The 17753-nt window shown below is 39.6% G+C and overlaps 1 protein-coding gene across 1 annotated transcript in view; it reads right to left on the reverse strand.

Moving 5' to 3' along the window:
• The window catches only part of slc41a2b (solute carrier family 41 member 2b), a 45503-nt gene that overhangs the window by 18580 nt on the left and 9170 nt on the right, over positions 1–17753 (reverse strand). Inside the window, exons 4-8 of the mRNA XM_028450580.1 lie at positions 15323–15394; positions 13228–13372; positions 12954–13100; positions 5481–5628; positions 3701–3780 (exon numbers count right to left, since the gene is read on the reverse strand). Of these exons, the coding sequence (XP_028306381.1) occupies positions 3701–3780; positions 5481–5628; positions 12954–13100; positions 13228–13372; positions 15323–15394 (592 nt within the window). The remainder of the gene's footprint in view (positions 1–3700; positions 3781–5480; positions 5629–12953; positions 13101–13227; positions 13373–15322; positions 15395–17753) is intronic.

Below are 17753 nucleotides of genomic sequence, written 5' to 3' on the forward strand. Positions count from 1 at the left end.
ACCATGCTTTGCTTGAGGCGAACCGAGACCCACATTTAATAGAGGACCAGAGTTTGCTTGTTTGCTCTGCACCAGACTTCAAGTGAGCTTTCACACCATCACAGAAAGAGCGGAATATCTGAGAAAGCAAAGCATGGTGAGGATCAAAGAGGTAAATAATAGAAATCTGAACAAAAACACTGGTGCGTTTTAATAGGTTGCCTAAATGTTGCAGAATGACTCAATATTAAAAACAGAGACCCCTGGCCGGCCACCGCTTTCTGCCGAGGTTTTTCCAACAGGAAATAAATTTTAGTAAAATCCAAATGGTAATCCATCTCACTACATGTTGTTTCTAATGTATTGCTGTGGAGGTGCCATATCTCAGGCACAACTGTTACAAGAGGACGATGAAAGAAGGAACATAAAAAAGCAGCTGACAGGAAGCAGCTTTGTTAGACTGATGAAAATTCAGGGGTTTTTTCAAGACCATGACTGGTTTACTCTCCACACTTTTATTTTCTGTTCTCACATCTGAATACACTCACACCTCAGAGCCATGCAGCACAAGATGAATAAACAATAAAAGTAAGGAAATGTGTTCAGTAAATTGTTTCTAAGTTTAGAATCCATGGTGAATCTTGCTCCAGGAGTAAAAGACTGAATCAATTAAAAAACAGAAAGACGTAAATGAGCCCAACAACAAGAAAAACAACACAACAGCAGAGTTTGATTGTGCCTGCCTGAACTTCTAACTGAAACAGGCTGTTATTGTCATCTTTAGAGTTACACAAATCTGATCCTCATTAAGACTGGAGCCTCAAAGAGAATGCTTTAAATTTAGCAACATAAATCAAATAGTAAACTCATTAAACAGAAGCTCTGTCGTATCCTTCGGATTTAGATTTCTAGTCTTATAATAACTAGAGCTTTATTTCTCAGCAGAAGCTTCAGAAACCACAACAAAAGACAAACGTCAGCAACCAAGGACCTTAGGATGGAAGACAACATGGTTAAAACTATTATGTTAGTAAGATGATAGAGCTGGTGTCAAACGAACAGCACAAACTATTGCTTAGAAACAGTAAACTAGTCGTGTCAGTTAGTTGAAGTTTCCAAATAAATGGTTGGCCCTTAACAGTGATGTTAACTATAATTGGAGAAAATATATTTTAGCATCATCTAAAATATCAGCATCAGTTAATCTTTTAACCTTGTCTGCACATGCTGTCAAAGATCACCACTACTTATAGTGCAATATTTTTTACGACAACTATGCATTTTTTATTATTTCAATGAAACAAATACACGTATTTTATTGCATATATAATGCAGATATAATAAGAGAGGGCAGTGTTACACACCTGGGTGAGAGTGAAAGGAACAGGGAAGAGAAAGTTAGGGTGGGATGATGGAAGAAGTGGTTAACACTCAACTGTTATGTTTGGGGCTTGAGACTCTCGCTTCTCCACATTGTTCTCCCATATTTTTAGCTTGCTTTGTCATGTAAGCCGTTCTGCATAACGCAGCAATGGGGACTTTTCTTGCTGGAACGTCTGCCATTGTGCCTTCAGGATGTGAATGTGCATCAACTTTTCTCGAGCAGCCAATAGTAACGCCCAAAACAGCTCATGGAGCACTTGGTTTGTATAAAGATCTCTGATTGGCTGAACAAGAGCATCCCACTCCTTGATTTCTAAAGCTTGAATACAGAGTGAAGAGAAAGAGCAGAGGTCCATTGTTCTCTCAGAACACTTTGTATTACAATATGCAGAAAGGTTATTATGGATTTTTGACCAGATGAAGCAAAAAAATGAATAAATAAATAACTTACATACTGCAGCTCTGCGTGAACATACTTTTCCAGAGGAACCAAAGCCGTAAATGAAATAAAGGATCAACTGACAAACATCACAAATACTCCAATCATTAGCACAGAATGATACACGCGCAAAAATAATCTTTAAAATGCCAAATCTGAAATGTGTCACTTTTTGTAGACAGTTAACAGGCAGACTTCTCTAAAATATCTATGATTCTCTGTCTTGTTGGAATGGCAGCAGCATTACGTGGTGGGACAGGCTCTGTGTGAAACCGGCTCGTCATCTCCGAGGGATTCCGCGCAGTGAACCAAAATAATGTGACAGACTTTGAACAGCCACAACCATCGGCCTTTTAGCAAAATTAGTGTGTGTTCAGTCACTGATGCCTCTTGAACGCGTATGGGCCCAGTTGCAGGTCTGCTTTGAAGGGTCCAGGCGTCATTAGCCACGGCTTCAGTGCATAACCATATCCCCAATTATCGAGTGATGATATAACAAACCATAGAAAATATCTTTGAAACATTGTAACACTCCACAATCAAGTATTCACCGTCAGCAGCTCCTGCTTGGAGGCGCAAAGAGCAGCTGGATGCGCACCGGGGATGGCTTTTATGTGTGCATCGTCTGTCGCTCCAACATTTGCAAATCACAGCATAAAATAAATCAGTATATTTTTGGGGAGGAGGTAGTAGCAACTCTGTGCTCCCACTGAACAGATCAGCACCATCTTTAAATGCTCTCCAAACCCTCTAACAGTGCACGATAAGCCATGGCACGCACATTTCAAGTTTCCTTTTCAGTTTGTCCCGCCAACGCTGTTTTATAACCCGTTACACCAAATACTCAAATTGCTTATTTTAATAACTTTCATTAATTAGAGGAAACAGAACATCTGAGGTTTACGATTGCTGAACATCAAGGGATTCTGTACAGTTTATTTGTAGTTTCAGTGTTCTACCACTAGGCTTTGAGTGTATGCCTGGTCAGAGCTGTGCGTATATTTACACCTGTACAAGTGTGTTCAAGCACACATGTACAAGTTCATAGATACCATACTTTGCTTGGGAGTGTACTAAAATCTGTCCTTGATAAAAACCCTTGATAAATGAGGCCCCAGGAGTCTACCACTAAACCACAAAACATGTTCTTTCAGCTCTGACACATGTTCCCAATGCTTGCATTCTCTAATCACAGGCCAGATCCAATTCTGTGAGGCTCCTCAGAGTAAACGAACAAAAAATGAATCCAAAAAACACAAAAACATAGAATTTCAGAAAAACACATAAAAAGACTGAAATAAAAAAAAAAAAATTACTCCAAAAACACATTAAAACCATGAATAAATAATGGAAAAATATACAAAACAATAAAAACAAAATAAAATAAAACACAAAATGACTCATCAAACACAAAATATAAAAAATATACAGAACTACAGAAAAAAAACGTACAAAATAACAACAAAAATATGGAAAATAATTCCAAATGATGAAAAAAGTACAACAATAAAATACACATAAAAACAAAAAAAGTACAACAGAAATGACACAAAAAGCAAAAACAAAAAACCCTTTGTTCTTTCCTGTGTTAAAGTACAGAATTGGTCATGATCCTAAACGTTGTCATGAATGCTGATAAAAGGCCCTTGGATCAGGCTGCTGAAGACTGCAGCCTGTTTTACACTTTGACAGAGAATGAATATAAAACGAAGGATTAGAGGGATTTTCTTTACATATGTGCCTGTCTCCCTTTAATCCCCATCAGGATGTAGAAAGCAATATCTCTAAAACCTTTGGTCTCATCTTTGACCGGATTGTGCTTTTCCTTGTGCCTTAGAGGCAGGTGATAACAAATGTAACAGTTCTCCTGCTCAGCCATAGAGAAAGATTAATACTCACCATTTATAACCGGGGTGTATACCACAATGCCGGCCAGGTTTGGATCAGATACGGTTTTATCGAGGATGAGCCCCCCGATGCTAAAGAACACAACATAATAAGATCAGTCACTGTGTGTTCAAAAATGTTCTTTCCTAAATGTGACTGTGTGCCGCAATAAATGAAAGCTTTCTCCTGTGTTTCTATCAATAGTATTAACATCTGCATTCTTTCCTTTTGATTAAGTTGTACCACACTCACTGACTAGAGTGTAAAAGAGAGAGAGAGTTGGAGATGTGTATATATTAGTGGTGTTGAAGAAAAATCAATTCAGCGATATATCGCGATATTATGTCGCGCGATTTACAGATCGATTCTAAATGCATCCATATGAATTTTTTAAAAAAAAAAAACAATATATATATATATATTTTTTTAACCTTTAAATTCTTTTCCACCGCAGGAGACATTGTAACTTGTAACTGCATAAAGAAGTGCTGAAACCTGTACATATTGACCAGCTTGTGTTTTTTCAATAAAATCATAAAAAGAAAGTACTAACTTTCTGCATTTATTTATTGTTCTAGACATACTGTATACCTCAGTTATGTTGCACTAAAGTCATGTTGCACTAAAGTCAAAGTTGGTTTAAAAGCCACAGGCAGATTGTATGTTATTTTTTTATTTTAAGTTGTTGGCACATGGCATGTTGAAGCCAATGTTTTGAGTGTAAAATATGCCAATAACATATTTCATACGTAACGTTCTCATGAAGGTGTACACATGTACAGATAAGTTGTTTCTTAAGTCATATATTTAAAAAAACAATCGCAATAATCGCCTTATATTTAAAAATCGGGATATATCGCATCGTGTCCTATGCATCGGGATACAAATCATATCGCCAGATGCCAGTCAATACACATCCCTAGTATGTATATATATATATATATATATAAATATATACTGTATATATACTGTATATATATTAAACAATCAGGCAGAAAATGGCACACTATGCTTAACTCATTCATAATTATATATCATTTTATTAACATGACTTATTTTGACCACAATATGTTTGAAACTCCAGCCCAGCAGGAGAGCATAAACATAATATGAACCATAGCTTAGCTCTACTAGTAGTAAAATTTGCTCTACTACAAGTACACTTTACTGGTGAAGCAAAACATGTCACTGGTACTACAAGAAAGCATTATATGCTAATAAGCGGGTGGGGAAAATATATTTAAAAAAAATAATATATATATATATATTACTACCACAATCAGATGACTGGATTTTGTTATAATCCCTGCTACTTCATTGGCATTAGGTCTACTGGTACTACCAGTGAATCTTTTGTCTTTACTAGTACTATTTGTAGACTTAAAACAGTTCCCGAGTACTACTTGTGAGATTTTGAGTATGCTGGTGGTACTAGTAAACAGCAAAATTGTTCTAAAGATTTTTGGTGCACTAGTGTGCAAGAAGACCTTACTAATAAAGCAATATAGTCCACTAGTTGACATTTTTGTGTTATTAGTCGTACTAGTAGACCTAAAATATGTTACTGGTAAAAAAAGCTTCACTACTGGTACTAATGACACTTTTTGCTTCCATAAAGAGAACAATAGAATAATGAATACATGTTTAGTTCCCTCTGTACCAGGCTCAGGAAAACAGGCTACAATTTCTTTCATGAATGAGTCATTAACAAACCAGACAGTGGGAGTCTCAGTCACAGGACAGCTGTATTTTCCCCAAACACAGTCAGGACTTTAGTGACAAACGCACACACCTGCTAATGAGCATGGCAGTGATGACTGGCTCCCATCCAGAGTAGAGCAGGGTGCGGCTGGCCGGGTGCTTGGAGGAAATAATGATCCACAGAGGAGTCAGACACATGAAGAAGGCACAGACCAGCGACGACACATACGAGTAGGAATCTGTGAAAGGAAAAGAAGCTCAGTTTGCTGCTCTTTAATAGAATTGTTTGATTCTAACAAAAGTTAAAGTTCTGCTGGTGTATAAGGGTGCTTTCACACATATAGTCCGGTGGACTCGGTGCAGTTCAGGTGGTGAATCTGCAACATTGTTACATTTTCATTTGGTCTGGTCCGCTTTCACACATGCTATTTGCCAAACGCACCAAACCTTCTGAACAACGTCATGCAGGCAAAACAGTCGGTTGCCCGTTGAACAGAATACTTCAGCCTCCATAGAACAAAACAACACTTCTCTCAAAAAAATGCATTTTCCAAAGGAAAACCTCAAACAGACCCCCCAGAAACGTAATTAATAATCATTCAAAATGAGCCATATACACAATGAGTGTGGAAATGTTTGTGTTGTGTATGTATGTGTGTTGCTGCAGGACGGAAGAGAGCAGAGTGTGTTTATGTCTGTGTGCGCTCGTTGACATGACTGTTTGTGTGATTACTGACAGTTGCGCCGTCACGTCCTATATTTTTTTCCCCTCTTCCTATGTTTTCCAAAGGAAATCCTAAAACAAACTCCCCAGAAACGTAATTAATAATAATTAAAATTAACCCATAATCACACGATCCCACAACCTGCGCTAATGCGCTACATAAACACAGAGATGAGCCACTCCGTCCCACACAGGTCAGCGCTCAGAGGCGTCATGTCACCGGTAACTGAAGGATGTGTATAATGTGTAAGCAGGTGAAACATAGAGCAGTAAGGTGTGCAGCCATGTTGACCATGTAAACAGTTTAGAGAAGAGAAAGAAGTGAAATAAATGAATGATGTGGGAGTAATACGGGAGGCACGTGTTTGTTTGCTGACAAAGTGGATCTGAAAATGCATGGACATTTGTGTGTGTGCTGCCTGCTGAAATGCTGGGTTGTGAGTGTGCCTGTTGCCACAGCGACAATGTGTGTGATTGCTGTGTTCCGCCGCTCCCCAGTCACTGATGGATATGCTTTGTCACAATTTACAACGTAAAGTCCTATATTTGGGCTTTTTGATTTTTCACATAATTTAAAACCACACCATGCTTCGCTTGAGCCAAACAGAGACCCACCAGAGTTTGCTTGTTTGCACCACACCAGACTTCAAGCGAGCTTACACATATCGCAAAAAAACTGGACTATCCAAGGAAACGAATCAAAGAGGTATGTGTGAAAGCACCCTTAATCTGTGAATGGGTTTGGTCCAGAATACATCAGTGAGATGTTAGTCAGGTATGAACCCAGCAGGTCTCTCAGATCTATGGACACAGGTCAGATAGTGGAGCCCAGAGTTCACCACAAACATGGCGATGCTGCTTTTAGTTGTTATGCTGCAAAGAAGTGGAACAAACTGCCAGCAGAACTGAAGTCAGCATCTAATGTGAACATTTTTAAATCAAAGTTAAAGGCACTTTTTCTCTACTGCATATGATTGAGAGGGAAATTTATAACCATTTTATTTTTGATTGAATGTTTTCATGCTTGAGTTCAAACTGTTTAATGTTTTTGGTTGAACTATTTAATTGTGTAGTAAAGCACATTGAGTTGCCTTGTGTATAAAATGTGCTATACAATAAAAGTGCCTTTCTATTGGATGGAAACCCTAGATTTCTGACCATAAAAGAATCAGAGGTTGCTGCACAACGCAGAAATAAAATCGATTTAGCATCAAGTTCTCAATATAAAGGCAGAGGAAGATAAACTCCACCTCCGGCAGCATCCCAGCTCAGTGAGGAGAGAGGGAACCTGATACTCCCTAAGGAACCATTCAGAGTCAGCTGGCAATAGGCCAGGCTCCCATTAAGGCTCTGACAGTCTGTCACCCAACAGTTATACTGTTGCTGAATTAACCAGTGACCAAATCATTGATATTCCTGTCCATTTCTGAAGCGGTACATTTGACTGAAGGCCTCTGCCAGGAAGAAGACCACTGCAGCTGCCAGAAAACTCCTTCAGCTATGACAGAGACAGACTGTTCTAAATAACAGGTACGTTCATGCTTTATGACGGCAAGGAGGAATCCAAAACATAATTAACAAGGTATGAAAACTAGCACGTTAAATGCTTTAAGAGAGTATCACAATAAAGCATTAACGTATTTGTAAAACCAAATCTACAGCCACCTGCCAAGTAACAGTCCTGCTTCTCAGAGGCATGGAGAAAAGTTAAACAAAAAGTGCAAGGATCACAGTACAATTACACACCAGGCCCAGGAGTACATAGAGAACACAAAGTTCAGATATTCAATAAAAGTAACTGCTATTCCTCGTTTGTGGTCTAGGGGCTGCACTGTTTTAGAATAACAGCAAATGAAAGCAAAGCCCAGAACACAGACACTTTCAAACCCTGTACTACGAAGATAGATTTCCTCTTATCACGCTGACTTCCGGGATTTCATCGGTGTGTGCTATACTACGAAAGTGGCTAACATCTTACGAGGCTAAATCACCATGGTAACTTACACTGAATGACTAAACTGGTCGGGGCCAGGTTTTGTTCTGGCTAGGATCTGAGAGAGTACTAAAGTCACGCCTCCTGACCAATCAGATCTGTCCAATCAAAGGAGGATCATTGTGAACACGTCTCTGTGTGGATCTGATGTGATGCGGACACAGAGAGAGAATATGTAGACATTGATGCAATCTTTTCATTTACCCATGACATCCTATAGGAAACATTTAGATTTTTATCTGATGGACTGACCTACATTAGTCAGCTGATAAAGCCAGTCGGTCGCTTTCAGACCAATAAAGTAACTCATTTATTCATTCATTCATGTATTTTGTGATGACGCCGAGAGCCTCAGTCCTGTAAGATAATATAAAATATAAATATATTCCACCCTATGATGTAGGCTGATCTGCATGAACGCAACGTCAGAGCCACAAACAATGTTAAAGTGAAACTCATCTGAGTGTCTGTTTATTCCCATTTATAATCTCACTAATTTCTAGTATTAACACTCATCAATTCCTGCATTAATTACTTGCTGCTTTTACTGCAGCATCACTGTTGTTTTTGGTCTGAATTATGGATTTTAATTCTTCATATTTTTAAAGAATTATTCCTCAATGGTGACGTAAATTGCTACATAGTTTCTCCGTGATTGTGTTCGGTCTAACGCTGCAATCTCCTCCTCTGTCACAAAAGCACACACATAGCCAGGCTTTAATCACCTCGCTTAACTTAGTGTGTTGTAATCGAGATTCGTAGGACAGCTTCTGTCTTAATGAGAATGTTTGGTTCGGAGAAGCCTGCTAACAGAGATAAATCTAGGATATAATTATCTAGCTTCGTAGTATAGGCCCTCAATGTCACAGCATTAATAACAAGCCACTGTTTACATGGTGCATCTCTATCCAAATCATACATGTTTTCTAATCAACAGCTAGAAACGCAATAATGTAATGATAAATTATAGATCCAGACATCTCCTGTTTTATAAATAGAAATTATTCTGCTCAAAGTGCGATGAAAAACAACAATAACTGCTGCTGCAGTGAGCCTTTTCTGTTGTAAACCATATTACTTGTATACTCGCGTGTTTTCCTATTTATTTATATAAGACCCAATGGAAAACTCAGGTATGAATTTTTGTTCTGTACATGTTCACAAGCGCACAAACGACAGTTAAAAATCTTTGCATTCTCTATACCACACTAACTGTGGTCTCTGTTACCCTGCCATGCCTACTCAGTGTTTGATGATGTATCACTTAACTAAATGATCTTTGCAGGTGCCAGTGTGTACCACTATCTAGACGGCGCGTCTCATTAAACGCAACAGGAAAATCTTTTCTTCATGTGTTCTGTCCTGTAGCGTGTCCTCAATCAGCCTCCCGTCCTCACCATAGACAAACACACTGTGCACACTCACAAGCTCTGTCCCATTTTGTGGTGTTTGCACTGTAGCTGCGTTCTCATTATTACAGCTTATTTTTTTTACCATGGCAGGCTCTCGCTGCAGCACTCCGTAACAATCCGGTTTGTGAAAAGCACTCCGTTAATGAGGCCACCTCAGCTGGACTCCAGTCTGCAGCTTCTTCATCTGGCTGGGCGCTTCATCTCTACTCAGGCTCACTTGATGATATTTAAAGTCTTCAGCCCTAATGAAAATTAAAAACGATTTAAGCTTTGAATAAAATGATTGTTTGTTTGAGTTTATACGGAATATTTAGGCTCAGTTAGAAAACAGCATCTGTCCTGTGAGACAACACAGCCCTCCCTCCTTTCTCAGCAGAGGATGAATGAAATCACAACTCAAACCTAGATTCCACTCTCCTAATGCTGCAATTATCAACTGGAGCAGACAGGATCTTAGTGCAAGACGCTTTACAAAGGATAGGCTGAGTTTAGTGAAGGAAGTGCTGCCGCGTGGACCTGGGTGGGACATGCACTGGCCATGTGGAATGTACTAACCACTAAAGTGGTTTCTCTGTTCAGTAAGAGACACTAGAGGATGGATCTGATCCAGAGCGATGTGGGAGAGACCTCTAGTGGCTGACTGGGGGAAGAGTGTGAGGATTTTCTGAATTATTTTGTATTCTACTTTAAATCTAACTGAAGCCACGTCATCATGTGTGCAGATGTAAAACAGTAAAACTATTAAGTCTTGCAGAGTGAAACCTTTTTCTTTTTTTTTTTTTAGCTAAGCAAACATTACAAATACAAGGAAAGCCCTGAGAGAACAAAAGGCAACAGTCTAGTCTGACATACCTTCAAAAAGTCATTTTCGTCTCCAAATGCGTTAGTAGTATAGTCCCTAATTCTGCCTACTCGAGTTAGGGCCTGATTCACAAGGATCTGTAATAAAGGGTGGTAATGCAGTTGCTTCCCTAAAGCCTTTAGTGACGCAGTTTCCTCACCTGCTGTGCAGAACTCACTAAGATTGCAGCAATGATTAGTGCACGAGCAGAACTGGTGCAGTTAAATGCTCGTTTAATGTGGAGATGTCAGTGCGCATAAGCACACTGACATTTGACGAAGTTAAATTTGAGGCAGATGGACTTCTGTCTGCTGCTTTTTTTTAAATAAAACAAAAAAACTTAAAAACCTAATGATATTTTTTCCCCCTCATTTAATGTGGGTGCTCCGGCAAATCCAGTAATTTTCCTCTGATCAGTCCATGAAAAACAGGCAGATTTGGACCAAAACCGTCCAATTGATCTGTTGACGCCATTGATCTAAGTTAATGTAGCTACACAGTCTGTCAATTAGCCGATCAGCACCATTTTTAGGTCAGCTACTGACCATCATCCAGCAAGTCTGTACTCCTGAGTAGTCACGCACTCTCATTTGTGAATTTTGTGCCATCGCTGCATAAATTACACATGCTGCTCAGCTGATTCTGCTGGCCATCAACGCGACACAAGAGTTTTACGGTCAAAACATAGAGAAAAAGACCTGCAGGAGCTCATTGGAGCTGTGCGTCCAGAGCTACATCCATGATCTTCGCTCAAAGCATCCTCTCTGCACTGCAGCCACTGGACATACGCGCCATCGCAGATGCACATCCAGCTTTTTCACACACACACACATACACAGGCATGCATGTACTGGAGCCTTTTTTTCCCATCTCTGCTGTGTCTTCTGTCCACATTCATGGCAGCGATGATGTCTGCGTGTGTGTTTGCACCTCCTTCTCAGCTGTGGTATTTTCTGGTACTAAAACTATCACCGCAAACAGTTCCAGATTTGATTAATTGCATTGCATCCCCTGCATTCATTTATTTGCATTTACTCCTCCCATATTTTTGCTCCCTCTGGGAGATCCGCCTACTATACATATTCATCAGAGGGAAATGCACTAAATGAAATGAGGGCACATTTGGAAGCGCAGCAGCAGTGCACACCTGATTCTCTGGGCTTTCTACTCCTTATTAGAGCGTGGAGTGACATTTGCACTAAACCTTTTGTGAATCCGGCCCTCAAAGTTTACCTACTGTCCTACTGCCACCCACTGACAGTGGGAAGTAATACAATGACAGTTGAACATACTGCTGCTGTGTGCTAATGTGAATTTCAAAACTAATTCCTTGAACAGAACAAACTGTTTCCCCTTGTTTTTCCCTACCATGCCTGCACATGCTATCAAAGAACACTACAAGTGTCTTTATGCGACAACTATGAATGTTTTATTGTATTGCTTAATTGTGATCCTCACCAGTCCTTCCTAAGGAAGGCTAAGAAAACATATATTAGAGGGTAGATATAAAAAGGGAGGGCAGTGTTACACCTTGGTGAGGGGAAAGGGAACAGGAGAGAGGGAGTAAGGGTGGGAAAATGGAAGGAGTGGTTAACACAAGTTATTGTGTCGTGGGGTGTAATCTATTGAACCACTCCAGTGACAAATGTGGGGAGATTAATGAGAGTGATGCAACACCCAGCCTAAATATAATGATGGTGGGCGTGAACAATCAAACAAAAAAAAAAAAGCTATTCTGATTGGGATGAATTTAGAAAAGCACTAATTTGGACAGAGTGGATCAGCGCTCCTAAAAACTAATGAAGAATGTGTGAACTGACAACAGTTTCATGGTTCTTTCTCGCTGTTAGATTCTAAAAAACTCTTTGGCAATCATGGGAATTTTATAATTTATTCTCCCTCTAAATAACAAACACCACCACATTTAAAAACCAGCTTTTTTTTGGCATTTGAGTAATTTTTTTAATCTAAAGTCATTTATGATTTTTGGAGACCAGCAGAATGTGGTTTAGTGTTAGGAAACACAAGCCTATTCCAAAAGGGTAAATATAAATAAATGGTCGGCCAACATTCTTCTTTTTCAAAGGTAATCCTGAATCAGAGTTCATAAAAACATAAAACGCATAAAAACAGACAATTCATATCACTAACTCATGCTGTCTCTACATGAGACCAGACTTCCTCCTACAAAAGGATGAAACATCTGTCCTTTAAACACCTCCTTTGGGGCTACATTTGGATTCCTTTATGTCTCAGATTAGTTTTATCCCAAACAATAAGTCTCTCTGCTCCCTTTTTTCAAAGAACACACATTGATTGTTAAAGAAATCAATATAAAGACGGATGTTAGCGTTCAGCTAATAATCAGTCCTTGGACTGTGAGCCATAAGTATAATGCATTGAGTGACAATAAAGCAGAATAAAACAAAAACTAAAGCTGAGTGCTGTGCATACTCACAAGCTTTGATAAGGACTATCATTCAACACAACTTGTAATATTGCATTCATTGTGGTTATTGATGTGTTCTGAGTGTGTTCATTATAGTATTTCTAAAAGCAAACCACAGCCCAGTAAACACAGCTCTGTCACCTACCTAGGCACTGGTAGAGGCCCTGGCTGATCCAGGCCAGGATGGCCAAGGTGATGAGGTCACCAAAGCTGGCTGCTATTGGTGTGGCTACATTGTCTGGGTTAATACCAGTCTTCTTGGAACCAACAATTACCCCGACCATGATGATTCCTGAAGGCGACATAAAGTGTGAAGACCTTTTTAAAAGATGGATCGTCAGCAGTGACTCAGAAACAACATTACACGTCATGTGAGTGAGCGCATGACTCAGCAGATGTGTGTGTGTTTGTGTGTGTACCCTGCAGCAGGGAGGCGATGAAGGCCGTGGCCACACTGCTGGAGCAGAGCAGCACAGCATGGCTCATCTGGAACTTGCCCTCTGGGATCCAGCCAAGAATAACAGCTGCTACAGCAGCAAGGAAGCCCACGACTGTGGCCTGAACCTACAACAGGGGAGGGTCATACACTATTCAACACAACACAACCACTGCTTACACTACGAAGGAGAAGAAGAACAATCAGTCCCTCCAGGAATTTAAAATGATGTCTGGTACGCCATCACGTACGTCTACACACTTGCTTTGGTAACACTTTACTTGAAGCTACATACATAAGGCTGACATTACGCTGTCATTAGCATGAATAAGGTGTCATGAAGGCTGTCATTAAGTGTCGTCGGTAAAAATCGACACCTTTCACTAAATTATGACACCTTTGGAGCTATGTTGGCATTTTGTTGGTTAGGTGGAGGGATATAGTGGGCTTAGGGTTAATGTAATGAACGAAAGTGTAACTAAAGCCCTGCTTTCTCCTGACCTGCCAATATTAGGGAAATTCAAAAAATGCCTCAATTATGGGAGGGGCTACGGGAGCAGTTAAGACATACCGTCTATACTATAAAATCTACAATGAACAATCTATGCTATTTTAACTAGCTACTCATTACTCAATATAACTCTCTATTCACTCTTTTCTCAATCCAACCTCACCAGATTGTAGAGCTCACAGGTGCTAGTTTTTAGGCTGGGCTACCGGACTCAAAACGCCACTCACTTTGTTCTTCTTCTTGTTGTTGTGTACACTAGTTAAAATCACTAATCCTCTGTTATTAGTGAACAAGTAGGTATAATCTATGGATGTGTACGTATCAACGCTCGGAGCCTGATTTTCGATTTGGGGCCCCAAAAGAAAAAGTTTCTTTTGTTTGCGGGTCAAATATGACCAAATCATTGGCACATACGATATATAAATGGGGCCCATTACCCCATACTAGTCACGGGGGGTGCCAGGGGGCCCCATTTTTCAAATGACTACTACTCTGTTAGATCTCATTAGATCGGAATGCAGTTTGGTATGAAGACTCTATTAATGAATATGATGAGACGCTTGGAGCCCTTTTGTTGTTTTAAATGGGGCCCCGGGGCCCACCCCCCATTTCCGGTAATTTCCAAATATATGGGAACATAGTCGTGTGATATATCGTTTCAAAGGCAATTTTTGTTTTTGTAGCAAAAAGTTAAATCACCACTTTATTCTCTGCAATAAAAACCTTAAATACGTGATGGAAATGATTCTTATCTTGTTAAATTGTTGTGAATCTAAGCCATTTTCTGTAGAGTTGGAAAGAGATTCAAAGGCAATCAGACAAAAAAATCTAGTGTTTTAGGCCGCAACAATCACAAAAATTAGCCTCAAAATCCTGGAGGGACTGAAGGATTTAGACATTGAGTAGCTGATGTCGCTCTTGCTGACAAATTCCACGACATAACACATGTGGCAAACAGCTGGCCATGGTGCTGTAATGTTACATAGGCTGTGGTGTGTTTATCAGCATGTGAGTAGATGATTAGCTGGGTTTGTGCTCACTATCACGTCTATCACATATCAATCCAGCAGAGTGGTACACCCACACGCTGTGAAGAGTGGCGATTAGGTTTCTCAGCAAAAACAACAATCATGTGTGGGGGAAACATTAGTTGAGTTCAAAGATCAGTAAAAAAAAGACTTGTCCTTACCATCCAATGAGAACAACATGTTGCTAAATAAAATAGTAGGAAGAGTGTTCAAGGTCACTTTTACAGAAAAAAATCAATTTCAGTGACATCAGTTCCTAAACTGTTGCGTATAACACCAACAGTGTTTAATGTGGAGTTGATCCAAAGTTCAATCTCTTCTCGAAGTGCTTTCCACAAGAGCTTTTGATAACATGGTCTGACTCTTTGTGGCTGGGCTGTTCTTACTGTCAACTGCTTCCACTCTTTAATCATAGAATAATTACTTATGGCTCCTGAGAGTGACCCATCTTTTCCCAAACATCTGTGTCTACACGCTGTCGCTTAAACATCTGCGGCTCTTTAACTGACCACCTAATATATATGTAGTTCGGCACTCACCTGCTTTAGTGCAAGGTTACCAATAATGAGATTCCACTTCTCAATTGGAGAATCCATCTTTCCCACATTCACCTGAATAAACACAAAAAAACATGTACATGACATTTACAACTAATGAACTCCCTTTTAATCATTAAAGCTGCAGGAGATGGTCATTAATTTATTTATTTATTACCATAGTGTAGGCCTCATAGATTAATAAATCAAAGATTATTTGCTCGAAAAAAGGTAAAATTGCCACTGAAAAGTTTGTTTTGATCTCCATTGTAAACACATTGTTGACATAGTTGGAAAAATTTCATTGTAAAGTATTATAAAGGGATGCATAGAAGTGTTTTTATTTCACCCTTACTGTGATTCTTTGTGTTTACCCCCCAATAACAACCAGTGTGACTTACAAACACGTGTCTGGTGTTTTGAGACTGAAAGTTGTGGCAAAACAATGGTGGATATTTATTTTGGGGCTTACATGGAAAAATCCAAATCCAGTGAAAATGAAATGTGATATCACAGGGAATACAGGGAACAAAGTAGGACAAAAATGGCATCAAGAAAATCACTGTCCTTGTCTGGAGAACAAACAAGAAATCACAGTAAGAATGTAATAAAAACACTTCTTTGTATCCATCTACAGGACTCCACATCCCACAATGCAATGCATTAAACTTTTCTGATAATGACAATAATAGAGCATTTTTACAGTGGAAATAAAAACAAACTTTCGAGCAGCAATTTCAAACTTTTACAACTTTTTTCGAGCAAATGATCTTTGATTTATTGATCTATGAGGCCTACACTTCCACCAGGAGCGTCCCTAAATCCTTTGGTGGCGCTGTTTCCTCACCTGCTGTGGGGAATTCACTAACATTGCGGCACAAATAGGTGCGAGTATAGACAAAGTTGACCGCCCTATTTAAATTAACATTTTGCTCGTTCGACGTGGAGAGGTTAGTGCACAGAAGCGCAAAATGACATTTGAGGATGTTAAATTGGAGGCAAGTGGACTTCTCTGTCTGATGCGCAAACACATTCAATAATGTAGAAAACAAACACATAAAAATGCTTTTAATAAACTTTAAAATCTAATGTAATTTTCCTCCCTAATTTATTGTGTCTGCTCCGTTAAAACTGTAAATTTGCTTTTATTAGTCCATGGAAAACAACATCCAGTCGGTCTGAGCTCACAGTCATCGCAAACAGTTCCAGTTTTGATTAATTGCATTTAGTCCACTGCATTAACTTATTTGTATTTCCTCCTCCCATTTATTTGTGCCCCATAAAATAATAAGATCCACCTACTTTACATATTAATCAGAGGTAAACGCACTAAATGGATTGAGGGCGCAATGTGATGAGCTGAAGACGTGCAGTCCTGATTCCTGATGGGGCCTTATTAGCACGCGGAGTGAAGTTTGCACACGTTTTAATGCCCCTAAACCTTTAGTGAATCCGCCCCTATGTCTTTATCCGATAAAAGATTACTGTCTCCAGCAGCTTTGACCTTTGAGGGGATGAACACTGTATTTTGGCAAAAAACAAAAAACCTAGATTGTTATTGTAGAATCCCACTGGGGGAGTGAGTCAATGCTGAGCTCTCACGTCCATGTTGACAGTGCTGTGAATGTGAATCCCTGCCCCACAGAGTTTACCAAAGAACCGCTCCAGCAGAAAGTATGACAGCTCGTGTTAAATATCTGTTTTGTCTCACGGATCAATGTGAAGGAATGTATTTAATATAATAAGTGCCTTCACATCACATTTGTTTTTATAAGGAGAAGATGTGTTGATGGTTCTGCATGAGCAGCAGTAATGGTCATGTTGGAACCTCTGGTTCTGTGTTTCACACTGTGGAATTTAAGAAGTTGTAATTCATGTTTGTAAGCTCACATTTCCTGCTAGGAGGCACAGACACCAAAAGTATCTGACACAAAGATGTTAGCAGCGGATGTTTCATTTAGCATCCAGGCAAGAAAAGCTAGTCCAGGCCCCAGAAAACATGAGACCCATGTGTAGTCACATTGTCCACTCCTACCCTCCACTGATTCTGTGCAGCTTCTGCTTCATTTCACCTTGTTTTCTAGACAATGAGTGGAGCGGGCCTTCAGGCGTCAGTGAATTCTCTTCTCTCTCCACTTATGCTGGAGGTTTCTTCCTGTTCAAAGGGGCTTAGTCCTCCCCATCCTTGCTGATGCTACTTAAATGTAAATGCTTTTGCAACAGCTGTCAAAGGTAACACGTTATCTTATTAAGGCTGATAATTTTAACGCACATTAATTGCAATTTTTGGAATTATTGTTTTTTAAGCCGTCTGTGGTTCATTGGAGGTCAGGTCATTACAGGTTCATACCATTGAAGGCTTAGTGCCACCTTAAATTATGATGCAGTATGGGAAGCATAGGCCTAATGGGCCTGTACTACAAAACTGGACAAG

Source organism: Gouania willdenowi, chromosome 6, assembly GCF_900634775.1.
Source record: "Gouania willdenowi chromosome 6, fGouWil2.1, whole genome shotgun sequence".
Lineage (NCBI taxonomy): Eukaryota > Metazoa > Chordata > Actinopteri > Blenniiformes > Gobiesocidae > Gouania > Gouania willdenowi.